Source organism: Prionailurus viverrinus, unplaced genomic scaffold, assembly GCF_022837055.1.
Source record: "Prionailurus viverrinus isolate Anna unplaced genomic scaffold, UM_Priviv_1.0 scaffold_38, whole genome shotgun sequence".
Taxonomy (NCBI): domain Eukaryota; kingdom Metazoa; phylum Chordata; class Mammalia; order Carnivora; family Felidae; genus Prionailurus; species Prionailurus viverrinus.
In genome coordinates this window covers 3642317-3665121 of record NW_025927606.1, presented here as the reverse complement: position 1 = coordinate 3665121, position 22805 = coordinate 3642317, and the positions used below count along the sequence as shown (strand labels likewise).

Below are 22805 nucleotides of genomic sequence, written 5' to 3'. Positions count from 1 at the left end.
CCCCAGACTTGGGTGCCCAGCAGTCACACACAATGCTGCTTCATGCTGCAGCCAAAAGCCTGGGCTGTTTTCATGGGGACTCTCGTCTTCGTCTTCAGAGGACTCACATGTAGGACTGTCACGTGACCGAGGGCACGGGCACCCACGCAGAGGTACCACTGCGTTTACCACAAGCGGCCATGCTAGAGAACCGCCAGCACTGGAACGAAGCCTTCCCCGTCTGAAAGCAGCCTGAATGTCTTTCTCTGGCAGCGGCAGGTGCTAGAAAGCCCCCAGGTACAAGCCCGGACACCTGCCCAAGTTCACAGGGAGGGATCTGCTCTAACCGTCTGTGCAGAAGAGCCTGCTGGAGTAAGAGGCAGGAATGCAGGCAGGTAGGCTATGGGCCAAGGAGGCCGGTGAGGGCAGGTAGGACCCATGGTAGGGCCCCTGTCCCTGAAGGTCCCCAGGTCCCTCCTTGGCTGTGGGCTGCCACTGTGTCCCGATGGACGGCTGTGTCACTCGGTGCCGCCCACTGCTCGGGGCTGGAAGGATCTGGGTAGGCACGCAGGGACGGGCTCAAGGAGGGAAGGGGTGGCTGCTCGCCTTCCGTGGCCTGAGCGCGCCCTTCAAGGGCACGCGGGGCCAGCGCTGGTGCAGGCGGGGGGAGAGAGGCACGGGGCAGCTAAGGGCTGGCAGACACTCATCCTGCCCATCAGGCGCCGCTGGCCTTCCTGTGAAGATTCCCGGTTTAGGGTATGGCCACCTCCTTCCTGGCCCTCGACACAGAGTCGGTAAGCCCACTGCATCCATGAGGCAGGGGACACGTGGCACATGATGGTCTGTCTGTCGGAGGGGAGCGCCTCTGCGGGGACAGCCTGGTCACCCCACCCCCCACTGAAGGCCAGAGCACGAGCAGGCCCTCCGGCTCTCCGCCCCCAGTCCTCGCCCTGCCGCAGGTCGCATTCAGCCGTCGGTGGCACACAGCAGCGACAGATGGCAGGGACAGGCGGGGGCGGGGGAAGGAGCGGAGGGGAGCCCAGGAGAGGCTGGTGGCCGTCAGGAGGACAGGCGGCCGAGCAGGCTGCTGTCCGGAGCGACAGCCCGCATGTGGACAAACAACAAGATACTTAATTTTTAAGGGGAAACGAGGGAAGCAGAGCTCGCTGCCGCCGCCCTGCGCCAGCCGGAACACCACACGCGGTGCGTCTGCGTCCTCGGCGGGAGACGATGTTTCGTGCGCAGCCCAGCGTGTCACATACAGCCGGGAAGCCACTTGTCTGCTGCCGGACCTCACTGGTGCTGGCCGGTGCTTGGCTCTCTTGAAAGTGAGCACTTGGCAAACAAACAGATGCCGCGGGCGACGTGCTTGTAGGTTTAAAGGCGACGCCGGCTGGGCGGCCGTGGCACGTGGAAAATGCACCATAGCAAACAAAGCTGCCGGGTCCTCCAGGCAGGTGCGGCCTTGACCGCGGCCCGGCAGCCTGGCGAGACAGACACCGAGAAGACGGAGCCACTTCCTGTGCATCCAGAGAAGCGTCCGGGCAGGGCACCCCGAGGTCCCGCCAGACAAAGCCGCAGGCTTGGGAAGCGCCAGCTCAGAGCTGCAGACGGCGGGACACTTGGGTGTCCCCGGGCTTCCGGCCACGTCAGCAAGCAGCCACAGCCAGGGTGGCCCGCGACGGGGAGACGAGGACACACGCTGAGGACCGGCAGCAAGAGCGCAGACGGTGTCCCGGCAGACGCGACGAGGCTGGCACTCACAGGCCCGGGCACGTGAGCCGCCCTCTGGAGCCGTCAGGGACCTTCTCAGACACGGGCACCACCCGGCTGCCGCAGCCACCGGGCGTCACAGGCGTGCGCCCCTCCCCGCCTCGCTCCGGGCCCGTGAGAGCAAACACGGAATCCTCCCGCCATCTGGGAAGCACGGCTCGGCCCAGCTGTTCCCTGGTCCTGTCTTCCCCAGGGCTCCCCTGTGCGGTACAGAGACCCTGGCGCCCCCTGCCCCCCGGCCACTCGCGCCTCATTCCCGGTGCTGGGTTCTGGCCAGAGAAGCAGCAAGGACCGTCAGGCTGCACAGGCCCCGGGAACACCACGACTGGGAGCCGGGCGACGTGCCGAGGGCTGACCCTCCCCACGGGGGCCCAGGGGCAGGGTCCTCTTGGGTAAACGGAACACCTACTTCTTCACTGTGAACACGTTCGTAGCACTACACCTAAAGCACCAGCTCCACGCGCTTGCTTGACCGTCTCCTCGACCTCTCACTCCAGACACGGAAACTGAGGCCACGGGGCAAGGTCACAGGGCAAGGCCTGGCACAGGTACGGAGCTGGGAGCCACCTCTCCAGGGACAGAAGCTGACACGTGGGTCCAGTAGAGATCAGTCTCTAGTATGGGCATCGGCTATAGAGAAGGTGATTTCCTTTTACATCAAGGTTCCAGTCCCACCAACCCTCAACTTTTCTGTGGTTTCTACTCACCGACGATCAGATTTGCAGCTACTAGAAACTTCACTGAAATGAGACAGTAAGTAGTATCCCCTTCCTCACCCTGGTCAACCTAGAGTAACAGCAAAGCCACCAGATTCCAGCGGTTGGCAGCAGCCTTCGTTCTCGGGGCCCCGTGAGCTGCCCGTGGTGGCCTCGCAAGGAACCAGCCACACCCAGCCTGGGTTTACTGAGCGGAGACAGGGCCCCGTCAGCACAGCGCTTTGAACCAGAGGGTGCCTCCAACAACCTGTTTCAACAAGGGCCGTCCGGAGGCTGCCACGACCCACAGTGGATGGAGCCTGAGGAGGCGGGCAGAGTCTGGAGGTCGGGGCCCAGCTGGCCTTGGCCCTGCTCTGCACACCGTATGTAGGGCATGGTGCCCGGAAACACCAGTGGGGGCCCTCAGGAAACACCAGCCTGAACCTCTGTCGGAGCCCCAAGGAAGAGACCTTCAACCTCTGGCCTGCTGAGCGGTCCTGGCCTTGGGACACCCGTGTGCCACCAGCTGAGCACAGGGCAGTGGCCCACCTTTGTCTCCTTCTCATTTCCTTCCGCGTGGAGCACGTAGGGATAGCCCTCCTTCTTGGGGTTTTCTGAGACAATGCGTACCTCCACACCTGGCAGCGGGGTCCCCACGGAACCTGCAAAGACAGAGAAGGAGACGGCTGCACGCCTGGACGTCCTGCACAGAAGACGGTAGACGCCAGAGCGGAGGGGACCCAGTCACCTTAGGGAGGCTCTCGGCACCCGGGCCGAAGGCTGGGGCTGCCACCACCTCCCCCTCCAGCACCTAGCTCTGCTCTAAGGGCACAGGTGCCGGTGGCCTGTCTCCGGGGTCACCACAGAGCACCTGTGTGCAGAAGGCCCAGGAGGGACGAAGCAGGCAGGGAAGCCTGTCACCCGCTTTCTGGTTCATTTATTAGGCACCCATGGTTTGCTCGGTGTGTTCCGGAGCACGGGGGCAGCGGCCTGCCGTGCGCCGAGGGCAACGCGCAAGTCCCCACGGTGAAGGACCGTGGCGGCGGAGGTCCCGAGACCAAACGCTCAGCGTCTGTGAGGACTCACGTCCACTGGAATCAGTGAGGGACTGTCACGGGACAGACACCCGGGAGGCCAACTCCGACACGCTACATCCGCACAGGATTCTGGGATTCTGGCCTCGTTTTGCCAGAATGACGCTGTACTATCCTCGCGGCCCGCCCGTCTCTGCGTCTGAGGTCCTGGGGGGCGAGGCCGGGGCGGTGTCCCTGATGGGCGGGGCGCATCCGGACCAGGTCCCTTCTGGCCCTTGGCGTTCTTGCTTTGCTTCCAAAGATTTTAAAAATCAAAGTTAAATCTCTACAAGATACAATCGCGCGTCACAAAGCGCGCAACTCAGGGGCGTTCTGCACACGCGTGACGTGGGGCAACCGTAACCGCCACGTGGCTCCAGAACTTGCAGTCACCGGGCGGAAACCGGAGGCGTCAGCAGTCACGCGTTCTCCCCCACCCCCACCCCCACAACCCGTTCATCGGCTGCCTCGGCGGGTCTGCCTGCTCCGGACACTTCTACGAGGACCTGAGACACGGGTCCTCCCCAGTCCTGCTAGCGGTGCACGTGCATGGAGCCCGCGGCCGCGCAGGCAACAGGACTCTCGAGACGCCACACGGGAAGCGAGGGAGTCTCCTCCCCAGTGTGAGACACGGACACCAGACTCAAGAAGCAGCCCCTGAACCCAGGCCCTCCAGCCCCCTCCTCCTGGCGCCGGGCTTGGCATCCCCTGGGCGCAGTGGAGACCAGATGCAGTGTTCCACACGCAGTCTAGACGCACTTGCCAGGGGACCTCGAGGTCACCTTCTCTGGATTAAACGGCCCCTTTCCCTTAGACTGTGGCAGTGACAAGTTTGACTCTGCTGCGTAGACTGTCCTTTCCTGCGCCTCCCGGCCTAGAGAGGTTGACGGGCTGGCGGCTCCCAGAACTCGGCAAACGCGGCGCTTTCTGGCACCGCCGTATCACAGAGGGCAGGACTCGGGCAGCAGGTGGAAAAGGCGCCCGGGAGGAGCGGTCTCTGTGCCCCGTGCCCTCCACGGCACCACCGCCGGCACCGTATGGGAGCACAGACCGGACACACGCTTCTTACCGGAAGGGGGTCCGTCCTCCTCTCCGAGAAACGCCAGCGCCCCCCGTCCTCCTCCCCAGCTTTCAATCCACTGGCTTCTCCTTGGAACATTTTTTAAAAGGAGAAAGCCATCCTCCTCGGCTCCCCCTGCCCCTCTCTGCTCTTTTCTCCCTCTGAACGGCGAATGCTGCCAGCCGTTAAGATTTGTAACGGACGTGCCGACGGAATCTTGATTCATTACAGCATCGCAGACACGACAAGACAGCTAAAACCTCCAGGCAGGGACGACCCTGGTTTCAGAGGCCTGACGTCCCGCAGGATGAGGTCCACACAGAGAAGACGCAGTTCGGGGCGGGGGGAGGGGTCAGCAATGGAGCCCGAACCATGTCTGTCCCACCCCAGCTGGCCGGGCAGACCACAGGCAGCCACCAGCCCGCCCCCACGGGGTCGGCTCCGCCCCCTCCTAGCGTCCCCCCTCCCCCCCCCCCCCCCCCCCCCCCGGGCACAGTCATAAAACGCAGTCTTTAAAACAGTCCTCAGCTCTCCCCAGATGACCGCAATTGGCCCGCGGCTCCGTCCGGAGTCTGGGGAGGGCGGCCAGTCTGCGGCCGTCCCGAGAGAAGGGGGACAGGCCGGTAAGGCTGGAGCTGCCGTCAGCGCTCCCCCGAGCCGGCTGTAGAAGCCGCTGGCGCCTCTGATCTCCGCCGCCAATTAGAGTGTGATTAGGCCCAGCGGCGCCTGGCGTGAATTATTCATCTCCCTTCACGGTACCGTGAGGGCCTCGGAGAAGGAACAACCGGAGGAGCGACCCAGAGCCTGACTCTCAGCAAACAACCTTCTTCCAAGGCTGGCCTCGCCCCGGGCGCCCAGGGCAGGGTGTGAGGACCTGCAAAAACGGGTCCTGGCGGTCCCCGGACCCACGGAGAGCGCCGCACTCAGAGGCCACACAGGCAGCAGAGAGGGAGGGCCGGCCCGGGGCGACCCCGAGCTGGCAGCACGTACGGGGGTCCCGAGTGTGATGCGAGCCCAGCCCAGGCATCACGGCGCGCAGACAAGACCAGAAGGTGCCCAGGACGCCCTGTCAACCGGGTTTCTCCAGAAACGACGCCACTTTGCTTTTTTCCAAAGCAAACAGGATCGTACCCGCCTGCTGGAGGCCTGCGTTACAGAAAAAGGTCACAGGTATTTGATTCAAAGGTAAGACGAGCGACGAGGCCCCTGAGGCCTGGAGGAGAGCTGCAGCCTGACTGAAGATTCCAGAATTTCTGCCCAATAAATCTTGGGTTTCAGAAACTTTGGGATCCCCCTTCCGCAGAGGGGGCCGGAAACGGCCAGGTCAGCTGGGCACGCTTGCGTGACCTCTGTCCAGGGCGGCTGCTCCCCCTGCTCACCTGAGGACCCTGCCCCCCCACCCCCCCACCCCATCTGCGGTGAGCCCCACGCGGGGCCTCCCTCGTGCACTCCATCCTGTCCTGGCTCCTGGTCTTGGCTCTTGGCCTTGTGTCTGCTCTTATAATTAAGGCCCAGAAGGCTCTCTGTGCATCTCTGTGCCCCTCTCTGTGCCTCCAAACCGGGCCGTGCTGCTGCACTCCCGGCAAAGCGGGTGTCCTAGTGCAACGGCACGAACACCTGCTCCGTGGCACAGCGGGTGTGCAACCCTGCCACCCCCCAAGCCTCAGGGTCCTGGTCTGACAATGGGTAAGAGCGCCCCAGCGCCAGGAGCGGCTCTGGACGCGGTGTGGCATCTTCTCAGGCAGTCAAGTGCTCATCTGCCTTCGGACCCCACGACCCCCCTCTGGGGACTCTCCCACGAGGCATATGTTTGCGTGGCACCTGCACACGGACGTTTACGACAGCCCTACTGGTAACTGGCCCAAACCAGACACAGCCCAGCGTCCTTCGGCTGGCGAAGCGGTAGCAAACAGCGGCCGGTCCGCACCGCGGAATTCCACTCGGCGTGGGAAAGGACATGTGTCCGTGTGGACGCCACACCCCGCGAAGGGACCCAAAAGGCCACGTCCTGTAGGACATTCCAGAAAAAGCACAGAGACAAGGTGCACGCCTGCCTGGCCTGGGGTGGGGGGGTGGGGTGCCGAGCACGCACAAGGGGAGGGTCTGCGGCATCGGACGTTTCTGTGTCTCGAGTGTGATGGGGGCTACATGGTTAGGTGTGTTTCCAAGACTCACAGACTGAACGTGGACACGGTGAGTTTTATCGTACGTGTGAGATACATGCATGTGTGGATGTAATCACAGACACAGAAGCGTTTGGTCTTATTTCTAAATGCGATCCCTCTCGTGTTGTGGACACCATGGAGGGGGTGCCTTGTGAGGACGGGGAGGGAGCTGAGAACAGAAACAGGGCATGTTCCCTTCCCGGGCTTGGGCTCCGCGGTGGACTCCTTGCTAAGGACCCGGGACGTGAAAGTCTGAGCTGAAGTCGGAGTGGGGCGCCGGAGAAAAGGCTGGACTTAGGAAAGGTCATCCAGACAGACAGAGGGCTCCCTCACCCCCTGCCCCTATACCCTGCGTGGTTCCTGGATGGGACGCTCTGGCCAGCGGCAAGCCTGGTCTGCGCGGAAGTGGCAGGGGGACAGGCCCCGGCCACCTGGCCAACACCCCAAGAGAGTTCTCTGGCCCAGCAGGGCAGCGCGCTCCCCAGACCGGCCCCCCCCCCCCCCGCCCGCCGAGGGCTCGGGGCACAGGGAGGGAGAGGACGCGGCTGGCGGGTACCTGGCGTGCGAGCCGTGGTCAGGGGGTTGGACAGGGCCATGCCGATCTCCGTCATCCCATAGCGCTCCAGCAAAGTGTGGCCGGTGACCCTTTGCCACTTCTCCAGCACAGGCAGGGGCAGGGCGGCGGACCCCGAAACCATCAACCTGCCGGCACGAAGGGGACAGGCAGTCTTAGGGACCGCAAGTGGACACACACAGCTCTTCACTCGCCGCCACTGCCCTACCGTTCAGGACGCGAGCGGTAGTTGCGGGCTAAATTCTAAGTCTGTGTTTTGAAACGAATTTGTTGGGTGTATCTTAGGGTGCAAACGAGTCTTTCAAAGGAATGGGTAATTGAAGTAAAATAACTTTAGGGTCTTTGAAGGCATTCTCTGCGAGCAATACGCTATTTATGAACCAGCCCAAACCTCAGCAGAGGTAGTAAGGCTTTGGTTTGGGAGAAACTGCTTCCAGGTCAGAGGGCGAGAGGCCGCCGGAAGCACACGGCCCACGGGTGGGCGCTGCTGTAGCCGGCTGGCTCGCGGAGGGGACAGTCGCTCAGGCAGCCCCCGGGCACTCCTGTCCCCGCCTCACAGCTGGCTCTGTTTCTAGTTCACGAGGTGAGCTCACGAGGACCCGCCCCACCACGAGCCCGAGCCGGTGAGGCCTTGGGGCCTCCGCCTCTCGGAAATCACCCTGGTTTCCTCTCTCTGATCCCACGCTTGCCCTTGGCTCTTTAGGTCTGGGGAACATGTTCGACTGACGCCGCTCTCGTCCTGGGGGCCAGATGCCTCGTGAGGGGGATGGGAGGCGGGAGGCAGGCAACACCGGATGAGGAGCAAAGCAATGGGGGAGGGGGCAGAATCACGGCCATGGCGGATATTGGCTCGGATAATCCGGAATTCTCTCCAGGAAGCACAGTGGACGACCCTCCTGTGCTCCTCCTAAGAAGCGGGAACCAGGGGCGTGGAGCGGGGTGGAAGCCACAGGGACACACGCACAGATTTCAAGGTCAGGCTGGCGCAGCGGCTCACTCGGTGTTCCGCTGACTGGCTGTGCTGGCCTCATGGAGCCACACTCGGGTGACGTATGCCTGCCGGTCCTGTGAAAAGTCACGGACTCTCAGGACTCCCACTGCAGCAACAAGCAGGGAGAAGCGTGAGGTGTCTGCGGGTGCACGAGACAGAGCGGAAGAAGCCTCACGCCGCCGAAGGGCCCAGGAGATCCTGCGTGTCTCTGTCAGGAAGCGTGTTTGTCCAGGGATGTGGGAGGGCAGGGGTGGGGGTGCTCTGGAGGGGGGCGCTGCGCAGGGGCCAGAGCTAGAGACCACGGCGGAGAGAGACGATGGGGGGCTGCGAGGAGCCATGCTGACGAGGGGGCAGAGTGGATAGGGCAGCCCTCTTCCTTCAGACTGGACCACCAGACAGACAGACAGGCCAGCAGAGACAGCTGCACGTGGACAGACACGCAGCGAGACACAACACGGACGGACGTGCGCAAAGCACAAATGGCTAGATGTAGACTCTACAGGAAAGGGAAAGTGCTGCCTCCTAGAACCTAGAACTGCTTTACTGCAAGTAAGTTACATGGGTGATCTTTCAGACTTTCTGGGTAGGAGAGGGGACTGTCTTCACTTACCTAATTTTCTCCTCACAGACCGCACGTACAAAATCCTGGACGTGAGGCTGAGTGAAATGTTTGTCATAATAATCCATCAACTTGGCATATATTGTAGGCACCGCCATAAATACGTTAATTCGTGGAGCTTCAGAACTTAAGAGCTTTTCCCAAACCTAAAAAGGAAAAAGGAGGGATACGGCAAAAACGTGAGAAACCACACGCGCGCGCGCGCGCGCGCGCACACACACACACACACACACACACACACACACACTGAGACGCGTGCCATCTGCTTCCAGAACAGTTTTCTTCGTGGAGACCGCTCCTTTCCCTCGGCTCTGAGGGACCCGTAAGCGGCTCCCGTCACTTTCACGGGGTGACACAGCCTCTGGCCACTCCGTGGACCCGCTGTGCCAGCGACACTGGTGTCTGCTGCAGGGTGACCTGTGGGGGACAGCAAGTCGCGAGAGGGGGCGCGGCTCCGGCGTCGGCCCGGTGTCAGCAGCGGCGGGGCACCTCACGCCCTCCCGAGGGGCACCGGTGAGCCCCGGGTCAGCACAGCGCCTGGCGCCAACAGAGGTGGTGAATGCGCCACCGTCCCGGCTCATCGGAAAGGCATGGATGTTGATTTCGTACAAAAGCGCTTCACGTGTCGCCTAGTCCTGGAGGCAGCTGGGGCAGCACACTCCCTCCGCGGCTCCCCTCCCCACGGCGCTGCCGCGTAAGCCCCGGTCGTGGGGGGGTGGGGGTGGCGCAGAGCTCACGGCACTGGGCCCCCGGTGCCCCGGACACATGCAGACCTCGGCCCACAGCTTTTGAGGGCCTGGCACCTCACACGCTGCCCCTTGACTGGGCTCTCAGGGAAACAATACCGTTCCTTTACAGACAATGATGGGCACCCCCACGTGACAAAGCATGTAAGAAAACAGGAAGATGTGACCCGTAATTAGGAAAAAAAATGTCTTTGAGCAGAGCCTCAAAGATCCAGATGTTGGAATTATCAGACCAGGAACTGGAAGCGATTACAACAAACAGGCTACAGAATTTTGAAGAAAAGGTGAACAAAACAAGGGAAAATCAAGGATCTCATTGGGAATGTGGAAATACAAAAAAGAACCATCACAAAACCAGGAGACATACTGTCCAAAGTCACGAGTTCCCCGGACAGACTCAGACACGGATAGGAAGGCACAGGACAGAAGCAGTCGGGCACAGGCCGGTGGCAAAGGTCTACACTGAAAGTGACGGGACAGGACAGGAGACAGAGCAGTGCGGGCGACGCACGGGCGACCGAGGAAACGGCGGCCCGGCAGCCGCAGCACTGACGAGACGGCGGTCCTCTGCCGCCTGGCCGCAGCGTCACCACGTTCCCCGGGGCCCCAGGCCCCTGGCCGCATTCACGTGGGAGGGTAAGGACCCAGCAGAGCCGAAACAACTGTGACAAGGGAGAGCAAGCGTGGACGACTCACAGCTCTCAACTCCCCACCTGCTCTAAAGCAACGGTGGCCAACGCAGCATGCTGCTGGTCCAAGCTCAGACCCCCAGATACGGGCCGACCAGAGCCCGGAAACAGACCGCCACGCACGGCCAACTGGGTGTTGACAAGGGAGCCCCCCTTCAGCCGGGGAGAGGTCATCTTTCCAGCGGACAGTGCTAGGACAACTGAACACGTACCCGTAAAGGATGAATCTGAGACCCTCACCGCGCACAAAAGTTAACCCAGAGTGAATCAGAGACCTAAATGCATGAGCTCAAACCATAAAACTTCTGGAAAAAAATCTTCGTGATCTTGGTTGGGCAAAGATTTCTCAGCGGTCACGCCACAAGTGCGATCTATGAAATGAACGGATACGATGGATTTCACCAAAACACGTGTTTCAGAAGATACCATTAAGGCAATGAAAAGACAAGCCAGACCGGGAGGAAATGTTTGCAAACCATCCATCTGATAAAAGACTTACATCCAGAACATATGAAGAACGCTTAAGACTCAGCAAGATAAACAACCCAATTTAAGAAGGGGCAAAAAACCTAAACAGACAGCTCACCGAAGATACAGGGGTGCAAATAAACCGTGAAACATCGCTCCACCTGACTGGTCAGTAAGGAAATGCAGATCGGAACCACGAGGGATCTCACTGCACATCCTCCACAGTGAGTACAGTGGTAACTTCCAACAAGTGCTGGTGAGGATGTGGAGAAACTGAGGTCCCCGCACACTTGGGTGAAAACGTAAACCAGGAAAGAACGGATCTGGAAAACAGGTTGGCGGTTTCGGAAAACACAAAACGTAAACCCGCACCGCGATGTGGCGATCCTGTCCCTGCAGATCCCTGTAAGGCAAACGGAGACAGGTCCACACAAGGGTTTGCGTGCGAACGTTCACGGCAGCGCCGCTCCCACCGGGCAAAACTACGAGTCTCCCACGGGCCCGACGGACGGTCCAGGGGCGAACGGAGCACGCGTGGCCGCACGACGGGGGCCGCTGACCCCCGTGCTGCAACGTGGATGGAACGGAGACGTTGCGCGGAGTGACAGAAGCCAGACACAGGACCCTGCGGGCGGTGGGACTCTCTGTACGTGCAGCGTCCAGGAAGGGGAATGCGTGGGGACGGCGGTGGATGGCGGTCACCGCGTGGGAGCAGGGGTTGAGACAAAGCCCGAGAGACCACATTTATGAACACTCCCTGAATCATTTACGGTGGTGACTTGCATGGCGTGAACAACGCGTTGACAGCCGCAGGAAAGACGCAACACAGTTCAGGGAAACGAGCTGGGAGGCTCACGAGCCAGCGGGGGGGGGGGGGGGCAGGGGGAGCACCCCACAAGGGAAGGCCGGGTCATCACTGTGCAAGTTACGGACTCCGGATTGTTTAAAGCAGCACGGATGCACTGGAGGAAAGAAAAGACTGACGGGACCATGAGCCCGGACACAGGAACGATCAAGAGAACAGAACAAAAGCGCCAACGGCCAACATCAGAGTTAAAGGACACACCACCTCAGAGCCCAGGCACCCCGGAAGGACAGGGAGAGAAGCACGAACTCCTTCATGCCAATGCGTTTCACAATTTTAATGGTGCACAATTTCTTTTAGAAACAAAAATGGGGTACCCGAATGGTTCAGTTGGTTGAGTGCCTGACCTTGTTTTTTTTTTTTACTGTTTGTTTAATTTTGAGAGAGAGAGAGAGAGAGAGAGAGAGAGAGAATGCGAGCGGGGAGGGGCAGAGAGAGAGGGAGACATAGAATCTGAAGTAGGCTCCAGGCTCTGAGCTGTCAGCACAGAAACCGACATGGGGCTCAAACCCACAAGCTGTGAGATCATGACCTGAGTCAAAGTCAAATGCTTAATCAATGGAGCTACTCAGGTGCCCTGAGGACCTGACTCTTGATTTCGGCTCAGGTCACGATCCCAGGGTCGTGGTATGGAGCCCCATGTCAGGCTCTGTGTTAAGCGTGGAGCCTGCTTGTGATTTTCTCTCTCTGTCCCTCCCCCCCCAACACCCCCCCCGGCCACACTGTCTCTCTCTCAGAAAATAAGCACAAGTAAAATAAACACAAAAACTTACCAAAACTGACACAAGAAACAAAATAGGAACCATTAGAAGTCTTGAATCCGTTAAAGAAACGGAACCCTTCGTTAAAAGCCTTCCTGGAGAGGTCTGGCCTGGATGGCTTCCGTGGTGAGTTTGAGCAAACCTCATGGGAGGGGCAGCCGCGGCCTTAACACCAACCTGCCCGGTGGGGGAGGGGCCCTTCCCGAGGGGAGCACGGCTCCGACACAGAAGCCCAGCGAGGACGCCCCCAGAGGGCTACAGACCTGCCTTCCTCATCAACACAGATGCAAAAGCCTTAACAGAACGTCAGTAAATCAAACCTAGCAACACATAAAAGGACACCACGTCCCGACCACGGGAAGTCTGGGCCGCAAGGTTAGGAAGCTAGAAACGTGAAAACCTTTGATCAGCATAACCAGCCGTGTTCGCAGACTAAAGGGAGAAAGAGATAATAAGCAAATCAAGGGGGAAGAGGCTGTGTGATCATCGCGATAGGTAAGACACCTGTGATACCCTGTCCCCTCTAAGAGAAGAAGTCTCCGCAGACAGGGACGCGACAGGGACATCCTCAGCTGGTAAACGGCATCTACAAACCCAGCAGCTAGCATCACACCGAACCGGGAACCGTCAACGCTTTCCTCGAGACCGTGAGTCAAGGACGTCCACGACGGTCACCAGTTCCAGATCAGAGTTACAGAAGTAAAAATTGTCTGTATCACAAGACAGTGTTAAAAAAGACACTGTTTGTGAAACACCAGACTGGGGAAAGGTTCATAGCGTGTAATTCTGACCAAGGCCTTCTACCCAGATTGTATAAAGAAGACCTACAAGTCAATAGTAAAAAAAACACCGCAAAGAGATTTCGAATGGCCAACAACATATGAAAAAGTGCTCAGGAGAAATACGAATTTTATAACAAAAACAGGGTGGTGCTGGGCACGCAGGAAGGTGGCTGAAATGCAAAACCCTGGACAAGTGTGCTGTGCTGCCCTCCTTGCTGCCGACAAAAGCAGGGAGCAGAAGCCACGGCTCGGCAGTTCCTCCTGAAGTCAAACGCACACGACGTCCTGACCCAGCAGTCCTACCCTGGGGTATGTACCCCAAGGAAAGGAAAATCTGTCCCTGCAGGAAGTTCCATGACGATGTCCTGGCAGCTTTACTCGTAAAGCCGAAGTGGAAAGCACCCAATGTCCCCCAACAGGAGAATGGAGGGACAGCAGCAGAGAAGGGATGAGCCACTGTCGCGTGAACGCGGACACATCCCAAGAACGGTCAGGGACGGCAGTCTCTGTGCCCCCATCACTCGTGAGGCTCAGGAGACCAACTGCCCTAGAGCAGGACGACAGAAGAGGTGGCCGCGTCCGGGGTGGGGGGGCCGGAAGGGGGCACGGCCAGCCTCGCAGGGCGGGGACAGCGGGCCTCACACACGCACACTCACCGCAACGCGGCGAAACGCACACTATCTGGGCATCACACCTCGACGGAAGGAAGCGAAAACACACACACGGGCACAAACCCAACCCTCTCGCTGCAACGGCTGAGAGCCACTCGACCGCGATGCCAATGTGCGCGAGGACACGGAGCCACCCTCACGCCTTGCCGGTGGCGGTAAGCGCCCTTCCACACGCGTGTCCGTGGCAGGTCACGGCCGAGAGACACGTCCACAGAAAGAGCCTTACGAGAGTGTCCTCAGCGGCCTGACTCACAATGTCCTCGGACTGGAAACCGTGTCCTTCGATGGCAGCAAGGGTAAGCAGTGGGACCCAACACGGTGACACGAGAGACCAAGGGAGCCTCAGGGCAGCACAGGAACGAACCTGAGCACGGCGCCACGGGCTGAAACGTCAAGTCCGTTCTAGTGAGTCCGTTCAGGGCAGCCGTGCGGCCAGGGGTGGGGGGAGCAGGGCGGAGAGAGAGGACGGGAAGGGCCTGGGTCAGAGCCCCGCCGGGAAGAGGCACGTGCGTGCCAGGACCATCGCTCGACCGTCCAGATGGGTCTGTCTGTCTAGAAAGTGGGCGGGGCCTCAGCCATCTCAAAGCTGCAGACTCTCTGTTCACTTAACACCACCAAGGACCCCGCAGCTCAGAAACAACACAAACGGATGAAGGGCAGAGTGAGGCCGAGAGCCTCAGGGGAGGAACACGCCGTGAGGACCGGCACACGGGAGGCCCGACAACGAGGCCCCAGCTGGACCTCCCGCTGTGGAACAGAGAGCCGGTGCGGTTGGCTGAGCCACGGACCCCAACGTCCGATTCTTAATCAACATGGATACGTCACCTCGCGTGGCAAAAGGGGCTCTGTACCTGCGGTTAAAGCTTTTGAGGAGGGAGGGTACCCTGGACACGCAGGTGGCCCGATGTGACCGCGGGGTCCACGTGAGGCAGGCAGAGCCCAGGGCGAGGTGGCCACGAGTCAAGGGCACAGTGCCGCCCGATGCTGGAAGAAGCCAGGACCAGCCTGTCCCGAAGCCTGCAGATGCGAGCCACCCTGCGTGCACCCTGACATCACCCTAGAAGACTCACCGTGGACTTCTGACTTGGGAACCGTGAGGGATCTGTGTGTTGTCGTCAGCCCCCTGCCCCGCCCCGGTCTATAATCCTTTGTTACGGCAGCAACGCAGAACTCACACAGCCACAGGGTCTCACTGCAGAGCAAGGCGCCCCTGGTCCCCGGGCGCCCAGATCCAGCCATGCCCGCAGCCCGTCCCCTGCTTACCAGCTCTGCGCTGAACTCGGGCAGCATCACACAGGTGGCACCCACCCAGAGGGGACACAGCAGCTTGTTGACCACGCCGTGCACGTGGTGGAGCGGGAGACTGTGGAGGATCACATCGTCCTTAGTCCATGCCCACTTGTGGACCAGCCCCGTCACCTGTGGGGCGAAGGCTCAGCCTCAGATGGGAAGGAAGCCACCAGGCTGGGGAGGGGAGGGGATGGGAGGGGAGGGGAGGAGAGGGGAGGAGAGGGGAGGGGAGGAGGGGAGGGGAGGGGAGGGGAGGGGAGGAGAGGAGCGGGGGGGGGGGGGAAGGGAGGAGCAGAGGGGAGGGGAGGAGAGGAGCGGAGGAGAGGAGGGGAGGGGAGGAGAGGAGGGGAGGACAGGGGAGGGCAGGGGAGGGGCAGCTCCCACTCTGGTGCCCGGTGCCCAGTCCTTCACGGCTTCTGAAGGTGACGGTGGCCTCGTGACCACGGTCTGCTGGCTCACGTGCCGACCCCCGTGTCCAAGAGCAGAGCTGGACACGGCCAGGGCTTTAGTGTGGGGGTCCCAAGTCCCCTGCATGTGCCCGTGGTGGCTCCCCCCGCCCCCGCCCCCACCCCGCCCCCGGCAGTCAGGGTGCAGTTCTGACTCCGGCAGGCCCTGAGATTCCGGGCCTTGGCAGAGTCTGGCCGCCCACCCTCCACCGCCCGGTGCGGCACCGCCCTCACCCCAGCTGAACCGTCACAGAACCCGGAGCTGGGTTTGCTGCCACAACCTTGGCTTTCAGTGAGAAGCAGTGTGGGACACCCCCCTTTGAATGTTCTCAAGATCGCCAGTGGGGACGTCGTCCTGCACACCTCAGTGACCGCTACGGGCAAACCCACGTGACCCGCTCACCCCTTTGCAAACATCAGCCGAGGGATGGGGTCTCCTCAGACACAGAGTATGTCTTGCAGGGGAGACAGAAAACACATCGTGACACCCTGCCTGCAGTCTGCCCGGACTCAGTTTAGCCCGACGTACGGGACCGCTTTGGGCCAAGACTTAACCACTTCACCTTCGTGGTCCTGAGCATCGGTTCTATTTTACCGCTCCTAGCGTGTAAGGGTCTTTATCATCCATGCACACGGTTTCCGGAAGTAGGAAGGATGTACATTAAAGGTAAACACAGCGGCTGGGGAGTTTCCCAGAGATGCCGAGGCCACAGAACACAAAAGTCACACCCAAGGTGTGGGGTCCACGAGTTCCTGTTTTCAGGTTTCCCAAAGAAGCCCCATTTCAGGTGCCGATCACGCGTCTCGAACATTCGCCTCACGGCTGCTCTCCCCGAAACCCCTCCACGTCACGTGTCGGGGCACGTTCGGTCTCTCGCTTGCGGCCCCGCCCCACGGAGCCCCTCGGGGGGCCGCCAAGTCCCCCTACACCCGAGTGAGCCCCCTTTCCCAGAGCCGCCCCACCCGGGGTGGCAGGGCGGGCGGTCACGTCTCGCCGTGTGCTGCCGGCAGGGTCGGTAGGACGGGGGCAGCCGCGAGAGGCCCCCCAGAAAAGGACAGGGAAGCCAGACCGACCCCAGGGGCCCCAGCACAATGGCGCGCGAGCACTCACCATGGCCCTGATGTTGTGATGAGTGCTCAGGACGCCCTTGGGCCTCCCTGTGGTCCCGCTGGTGTAGATGATCATGGCGCCTCGGTCTCTCCAGTTCTGCTCCGGCACCCGCCACTCCCCGGGCGCCTCGGCCGCCGCACCGTAGACCGTGGGCGGGAGGGGCAGCAGCGGGACCCCCAGCCTCCCGGCCACCGGGCCCAGCAGCTCCACGTACTCCCGGCCAGCAAGGACCACGGCGCTCCGGGAGTCCCGGATGACATACTCCAGCTCGGCCTGCGGGTGCTTCCTGTAGAGGGGGACAGCGACGCCCCCGCTCATCCACGAGGCCCACTGCGCGACCACGTAGGAGACGTCGTTGGAGCACATGAAGGAGACCCTCTCCTCCTGGAGGTCCCCGCCGGCACACCCGAGGAGCCGGCACAGCTCCCGGGACAGGCGGAGGCTGTGGTGGAAGAGGTCCTTGTACGTGTGGCGGCCGTGCTGGTCAACGAGGGCAATCCGGTCCCCGAAGGCCAGGGCCCGGCTGAACACGGGGGCACTCCTGTCCCAACAGGCCGCCGGGGCCGTGTGCAGGGGGCTGCCTCGTCTGCATCTCACGGGAGCCGGCCGCCGGGAGGCCGCAGCACAGAGCAGGCGCCGGAGGGACATCACGGGTGGGGGGCAGCACCGCACCCACAAACGTCCAAGTGGATTTACCTGGGGCGGGGCCGGGAGAGAGAGGGCGCCACGGGTTACCGCCGCCAGAGCGGGGGTGGAATTGCCCAGATGGCGTCGGCCGGCCCCCGGGCACCAGCTGACATCCCGAACCGAAAGCCACCGCGACACGGCACCTTCCGGACCCACCGCCCAGGGCCCCGGCCTCGTACTTGCTCGTGAAAGGACCTCAAAAATGCAGTTTATAAAACAACTAAACTGGGCAAAAAACAAGGAAAAGCAAGTTCAAGGCCCTTCAAGTAAATTCTGGATAACTTACTGGCTGGAGAATTACTCGCTACGAGGAGGGAGCACCGAGGGCCGCTGAGCACCTGTTCTCTGTGCCCCACCGCGGGCGCAGCCTGGAGGCCAGGGCACCCGGAAGCCACACACAGGCCACGCTTCGGCTCCGCACGCACCCCTCCCTGGAGCGCGGTCCAGAACGCGGCGGCCTGCAGAGGCCCAGACAAAGTGAGTCTGCGGGTCTCAGGCGCATCAGTCTGGGTTTAAGCCGAAGGGGACTCTTCCCTCTTCGTCAGAATCAGGACCCCGGGGCCAGGAGAAGGAAGAGCCCTCCGGGAGGGGCTGTGGTCGGCTGACGTCCCCCTGCACTTGTGCTGAGCGCCCAGAGAGGGGAGCCTCCTGCAGCAGGCCGCTGGGCTCTGGGCCACCACCTCCTGGGGACAGCCAGGGGCGTCAGCACTTAGCAGGAGAGGGCGCAGGCTTTCAAGACTGCCTCCGCTGGACGGCAGTTTAGAGCTGAAGTTCAGCTCAATTCCAGGGGTCAGGAGCCCACCTGCTACCTGGAGCCTCTGCCACCAGCACGACCGGAAGACTCCGGGTTGTGCGACCGTTCGCTCCGGGTTGAAATCCCCAATTTCGCAGCTCCTTCAGCTCTCACTGCTCCTCACTGTGCCCCCCTCCCTGGGCGCACCCCGTGGCCTCTGCCCCTTCTGGGCTCTGGGTCGCCGGCAGTGAAAATGCACCTCCCGCACCAGGATGTGTCTGCGCCCCGTAACCCCCCTTCGGCTGCGGCCGGGCTGCTCAGTGGGCAAGGAAACCACCTCGGACTTACTTCACACAAAGAAACTTCCAAGGTGCCCAGCCCCCAAGTCAGAGACAGAGCCCAGCCAAGCCCACGCCCCCCCATCCCGGAAGAGCCCCCCGCCCCCGCAGCAGAGCCTCCCATCCCAGCCAAGCCCACCAGAGCCCACAGCCGGTCAGGAGGCATGAGCCCAACCAATGACCGCACACCGCCGGTCCCTGGAGGGTGGGGTGGGAGAGGACAGGCACAGGGACCCCAGAGGGCACCTCTGGATATGCCACAGGCTGACGGGATGCCTGCCGTCCAACAACACTGTAACAGAAGCTGTACATCTTGCCCCCTTCCCAGCAGGCCCAGCAAAACAGAGACCAGGAGGGGCCCAGGCGCCCCCACCTCCTCCCCCATGCTCTGTCTCCCACTCTCTCCCCCCACTCCCCCTGCTCAGCAAGTTCTCCCCCTGACAAACCCTGGCTTTACTCTTTCATTCACTTGCCACAGGGGAAGACTAATGTGTTATTGTTTGTTACACAAGGAAACGGTTTTGTTCTCTGTTCTTAATTTAAGAACAAATTATACACAACACTTTATAATTACCCAACAAAACAAACAGGCTGCGGAAGTGTGAACTGTGCTTTGTGCGAGCCCCTGAGCCCCTCGGCAAGCAAGCGGTGGGCCATGCAGTGTGGGGGCCCCCCCGTGCAGTGTGGCAGGCCGAGGCTTTCTCCTGCGGCCTGGGGGCTCCGCAGGGAGGCTCTGGGCAGCCTGGCGGGGGGGCCTGCTCCAGCAGCCACCAGGGGGGACCCCGCCCGCCCCGCAGGCCTTTCAGGACCCCCTCAGCTCCCGCTGCTGGCGGAGGCCCCGGGCGAGTCCGCCTTAACAGTCCACAGCCTCCAGCCGCCTAAGGGTCGGTTCTCAAACATACCGGACCCCACGCTATTTCCAGATGAAAGAGGCAGTCATTCAAAGCCCCCGTGTCCTATCACTTCTCTGGGTCCTTGTCCTGCCCTCTTCCCGTGGGTCAGAGGCGGATCCGTGGCTGGGTCTGCACGTCTGCTACTATAAAGAAATCTGACAAATGGTAAGGAGAGAGCTGGGCTCAACCAGAGAAAACAGTAAATGTGATAAACATGTTTCGGAGAGAAAGGAAGCTCGTGAAGAACAAAGCAGGGTAGCTTTGACAGGTTTCCTTTCCTCACTTCTAGCAAATTCTTCTCTATTAGCCGTAGTGGCCAGAGGGAAAAAAAAGAGTCTGCGGACAGAAAGCCTGCTACCAGGCACTTCTGGGCCACGCGGAGGCCGGCTCTTCTGGGGGAGAGCACAGGACAGGTGCTCAGGGCGCTAGCTGGGGGTGCTAAGGAACGGAGCACCCCAGCAGCCGCCAACAGCTGCCTCTTCCACCTCTGTCCCCAGAGGCACCGGAGGGGGTGTCAGGCGTGGGGCCGTGACTGCAGCCACAGAAATCCACGCCACTTTCCTTTCATCCACATGTGCTCCCACGTCTCCCCTCCAGGCCCTCAAAGAACAGACACCTCCTGCCTCCCTGTCACTGGGAGATGGGGGTACGCTGCCTGCGTGTCCCGGGGTCCCAGGAGCTGCGCCACACCAGGGGCAGACGGCACCGAGAAGCTGGAGTCTGAGCCCTTGGACCCCGTGCCCTGGGGTCAGTCCTGAGAACCGGAAAGCAGGGCTGAGCCCACCCTCCCTCCCTCGCCGGGGCCTCGGCTGGCCCCGTAAACAGGGCTGGGGACGGACAGGGCAATGGCCCCAAGAGGCGGACATCTGACTTCCACCCCACAGGCTTCACCAGCCACAAGCCAGGCTGCCCCAGGGTATCGACTCAGCCACCCAAAAGGATACTTCACAGTCAGCTCAAGATGAGACCAAAAAGCCCCAGAAAACACAAGCCCTGTGTTCCCACAGTGGTATTTTTAAAGCATAGCCTCAGAAAATACTCGAGACGTGCACCACAACTCACAAACGGGACGTTCCCTGCAATGTTATTTACGATACGGAAAACTGGGACTCAACCAGAGGGTCCAGAAGAGGTTTAAGCAGATCAGGGTGAGCACGGGGTGCCGGGGCCCCAGCCCAGCTGTGGAGGGCGCGTGCTGACCGCCAGGAAGCGTCCTGCAATGCCACTGAGGGGGAAAAATGGTTGCAGCTGAGAAGCCTTGAAGGCAGACACCAGGTGATCGGGGGGTTGTGGGAATCAGGTGATTCTTGGCTCCTCAGTGCTTCCCAATTTTCTCCAATTTTTCTGAAATGAGCACGTACAACTTTCACGTCCAGTGTTTCAAAAGCCTAATAAATGTCATTTAGTTTCCAAAAGTGGAGATGCTCCAACTGCAGCATTATTTTCTACACAAAAGAGACAAAAATATAAAACCATTTGTTTTGGGTGGTGGGTCTGCAGGGTGTCTGTAGCTCTCTATAGCTCTTTAGTTTCTCAAAATGATAGAAGCAAATAAAAAGGAGACAACAGCGTTTTTCCTTCAGTTAAAACTGCCAGTTTGTAAGAGGCTTGTGCAGACGTGGAAACATCGGTGCCGATGAAGCAGCTCCTGCGCGGCCGCGTGGACGGGGACACACTAGGCATCTCCTGCTACCAGTCTGAGCGTCTGGCGGCCGGCGAGACCGGGACAGATGCCGCGAGCGGAGGGCTCCCGGAAGCACGGCCTCAGGCCAGAATCGCCGCAGCTAAGGTAAGAAGGAGCCCGCCGGGCAAATGTCCGGGGAAGGAGCCACGGGGCGCACGTACCGGGCTCCCAGGGGGTAGTTCGTGGAGCAGATTCTGAGACGTGGCCCTCCCAGGGCTCACCAGGGGGCCTCACGGCAAAAATTACTTTTAATTTGGGGAAATACTGCCAGAGTCCCCTCCAGAGAGGATGCGCTAATGTATTCTGGCACCAGACCTTCAAGACGGCTTTTAAGTCGCCCACGTAAGTGACCCTGAAATGACTCGTCATGAACTCTTGTAGACGGGGCTAGTCTTCAAGATCAGGGAATCAGGGCCCCGACGGGAACAGGCAAAAACATACCTCTATCCAGGGCAGATGACTGTGTGTCATCCTCCTGGACACCTCTGGGTCCAGAAGGACCAACAGACCCTTCAGGAAGACAGCCCCACCTTCCAGCCACAGGGCCTCCTTGGTCACGGGGTCTCCACCACCCCCAGCGGCTCAGCTTCGACTGCCACTGCCACCAAGTAAATGCGGTCAGGCCACGGGTTCTCCCTGTCTCAACGACCCAGCTCCACGAAACTGCTCTTGGGTCACCAGCCGGCCACGGGCACCCGGCTGCGACGTGGCAGGATCCCGGCCAAAGACCAGAGGAACCTGCATTTTGGTTTTCTTCTCCCAGGACACGCTGCTTTCAGGTTCCTCCAGCGGTGAGCAGCCCAGCCTGAGACCCGACAGAGGCCGCTGGTTATGCTCACCACCCAGACTCTCCGGCGGAACCGAAGCCCGTGGGGCATCAGGAAGGTGGTGGGGTCACACCCATGGCTCAGAGCACAGGCTCCAGAGTCAGCACAGGCCTGCACCGGGGCCTCTGCTCCTCCCCCCTGGTTTCTGCACCTGCCTAAGCCTTCACTTCCCTTTGGTTACAAGGCCTGCGTGCAGCCTGTGCAGGAAGGACCCAGGGGCCCCGCAGCAGGAATCACTTCCTGAGTGATACTTGCATTCAAACGAGGGTGGCTGCTTTCTAAATGAGTAAGAGCGCACGTGACGGCGCCCAGAACCCGAAAGTCTGTATTTGTGAGTAACAGGCATCACGGTGCGTCCAGGACCGCTACCCTCAAATCAAAAAACCCAAAGGGGGAAAGTCCTGCTCAAACCCGGATCCGTATCAGGAAGTAAAATACTGTTTCAAAAGTGCCGCCTGGAGGCGTGACACGGGCCCAGGCCGCGTTCCACCCGGCTGATTCGGTCCGCCCTTGGGCACGGACCCGCACCTCGCTGCGGCCGGCCGCCGCAGCCACCACCCGAGGCGCCAAGACGCTCCATGGTAGCAGCGCGGCCCCTGTGCCCCCGCAGACACCTGCCCCCTGGGGGCGGCGACGCAGCCATTCCCCGGCGTGACGGGCGCTCCCACCGCTGACTTCTCGTCCCTCCCCGGCTGGCGCCCCACTCATCGCCTCTCAGAGCCCGGCTGCTCAGCCGGGCGGACCCGCCCCCTGGGCGCCCGCCGCACGCAGTAGGCAGCGAGGACGACGCGCAGGGGGCGCGGGCACCTCAGGCCCGGCGGAGACGGGAATGATTTACTTTACACGCGGCGACCCGGCGACCCCGGCACGGAGGCCGAGCACGGA

General features: G+C 61.1%; 1 protein-coding gene across 11 annotated transcripts in view; it reads right to left on the bottom strand.

Moving 5' to 3' along the window:
• ACSF3 (acyl-CoA synthetase family member 3) overlaps nt 1-22805 on the bottom strand; it is a 52398-nt gene that overhangs the window by 22387 nt on the left and 7206 nt on the right. For 3 of the 11 annotated variants that reach the window (XR_007149480.1, XR_007149479.1, XM_047846115.1), the window contains exons 1-6: nt 21535-22749; nt 16759-17454; nt 15175-15330; nt 8921-9075; nt 7302-7447; nt 2997-3109 (exon numbers count right to left, since the gene is read on the bottom strand). Coding sequence is in view for 6 of the 11 variants with exons in the window: in XM_047846115.1 (XP_047702071.1) it covers nt 2997-3109; nt 7302-7447; nt 8921-9075; nt 15175-15330; nt 16759-17454; nt 21535-21564 (1296 nt within the window). In the remaining 5 variants the exon portion in view is untranslated. The other 8 variants (XR_007149477.1, XR_007149478.1, XM_047846111.1 and 5 more) reach the window with 6 other exon arrangements.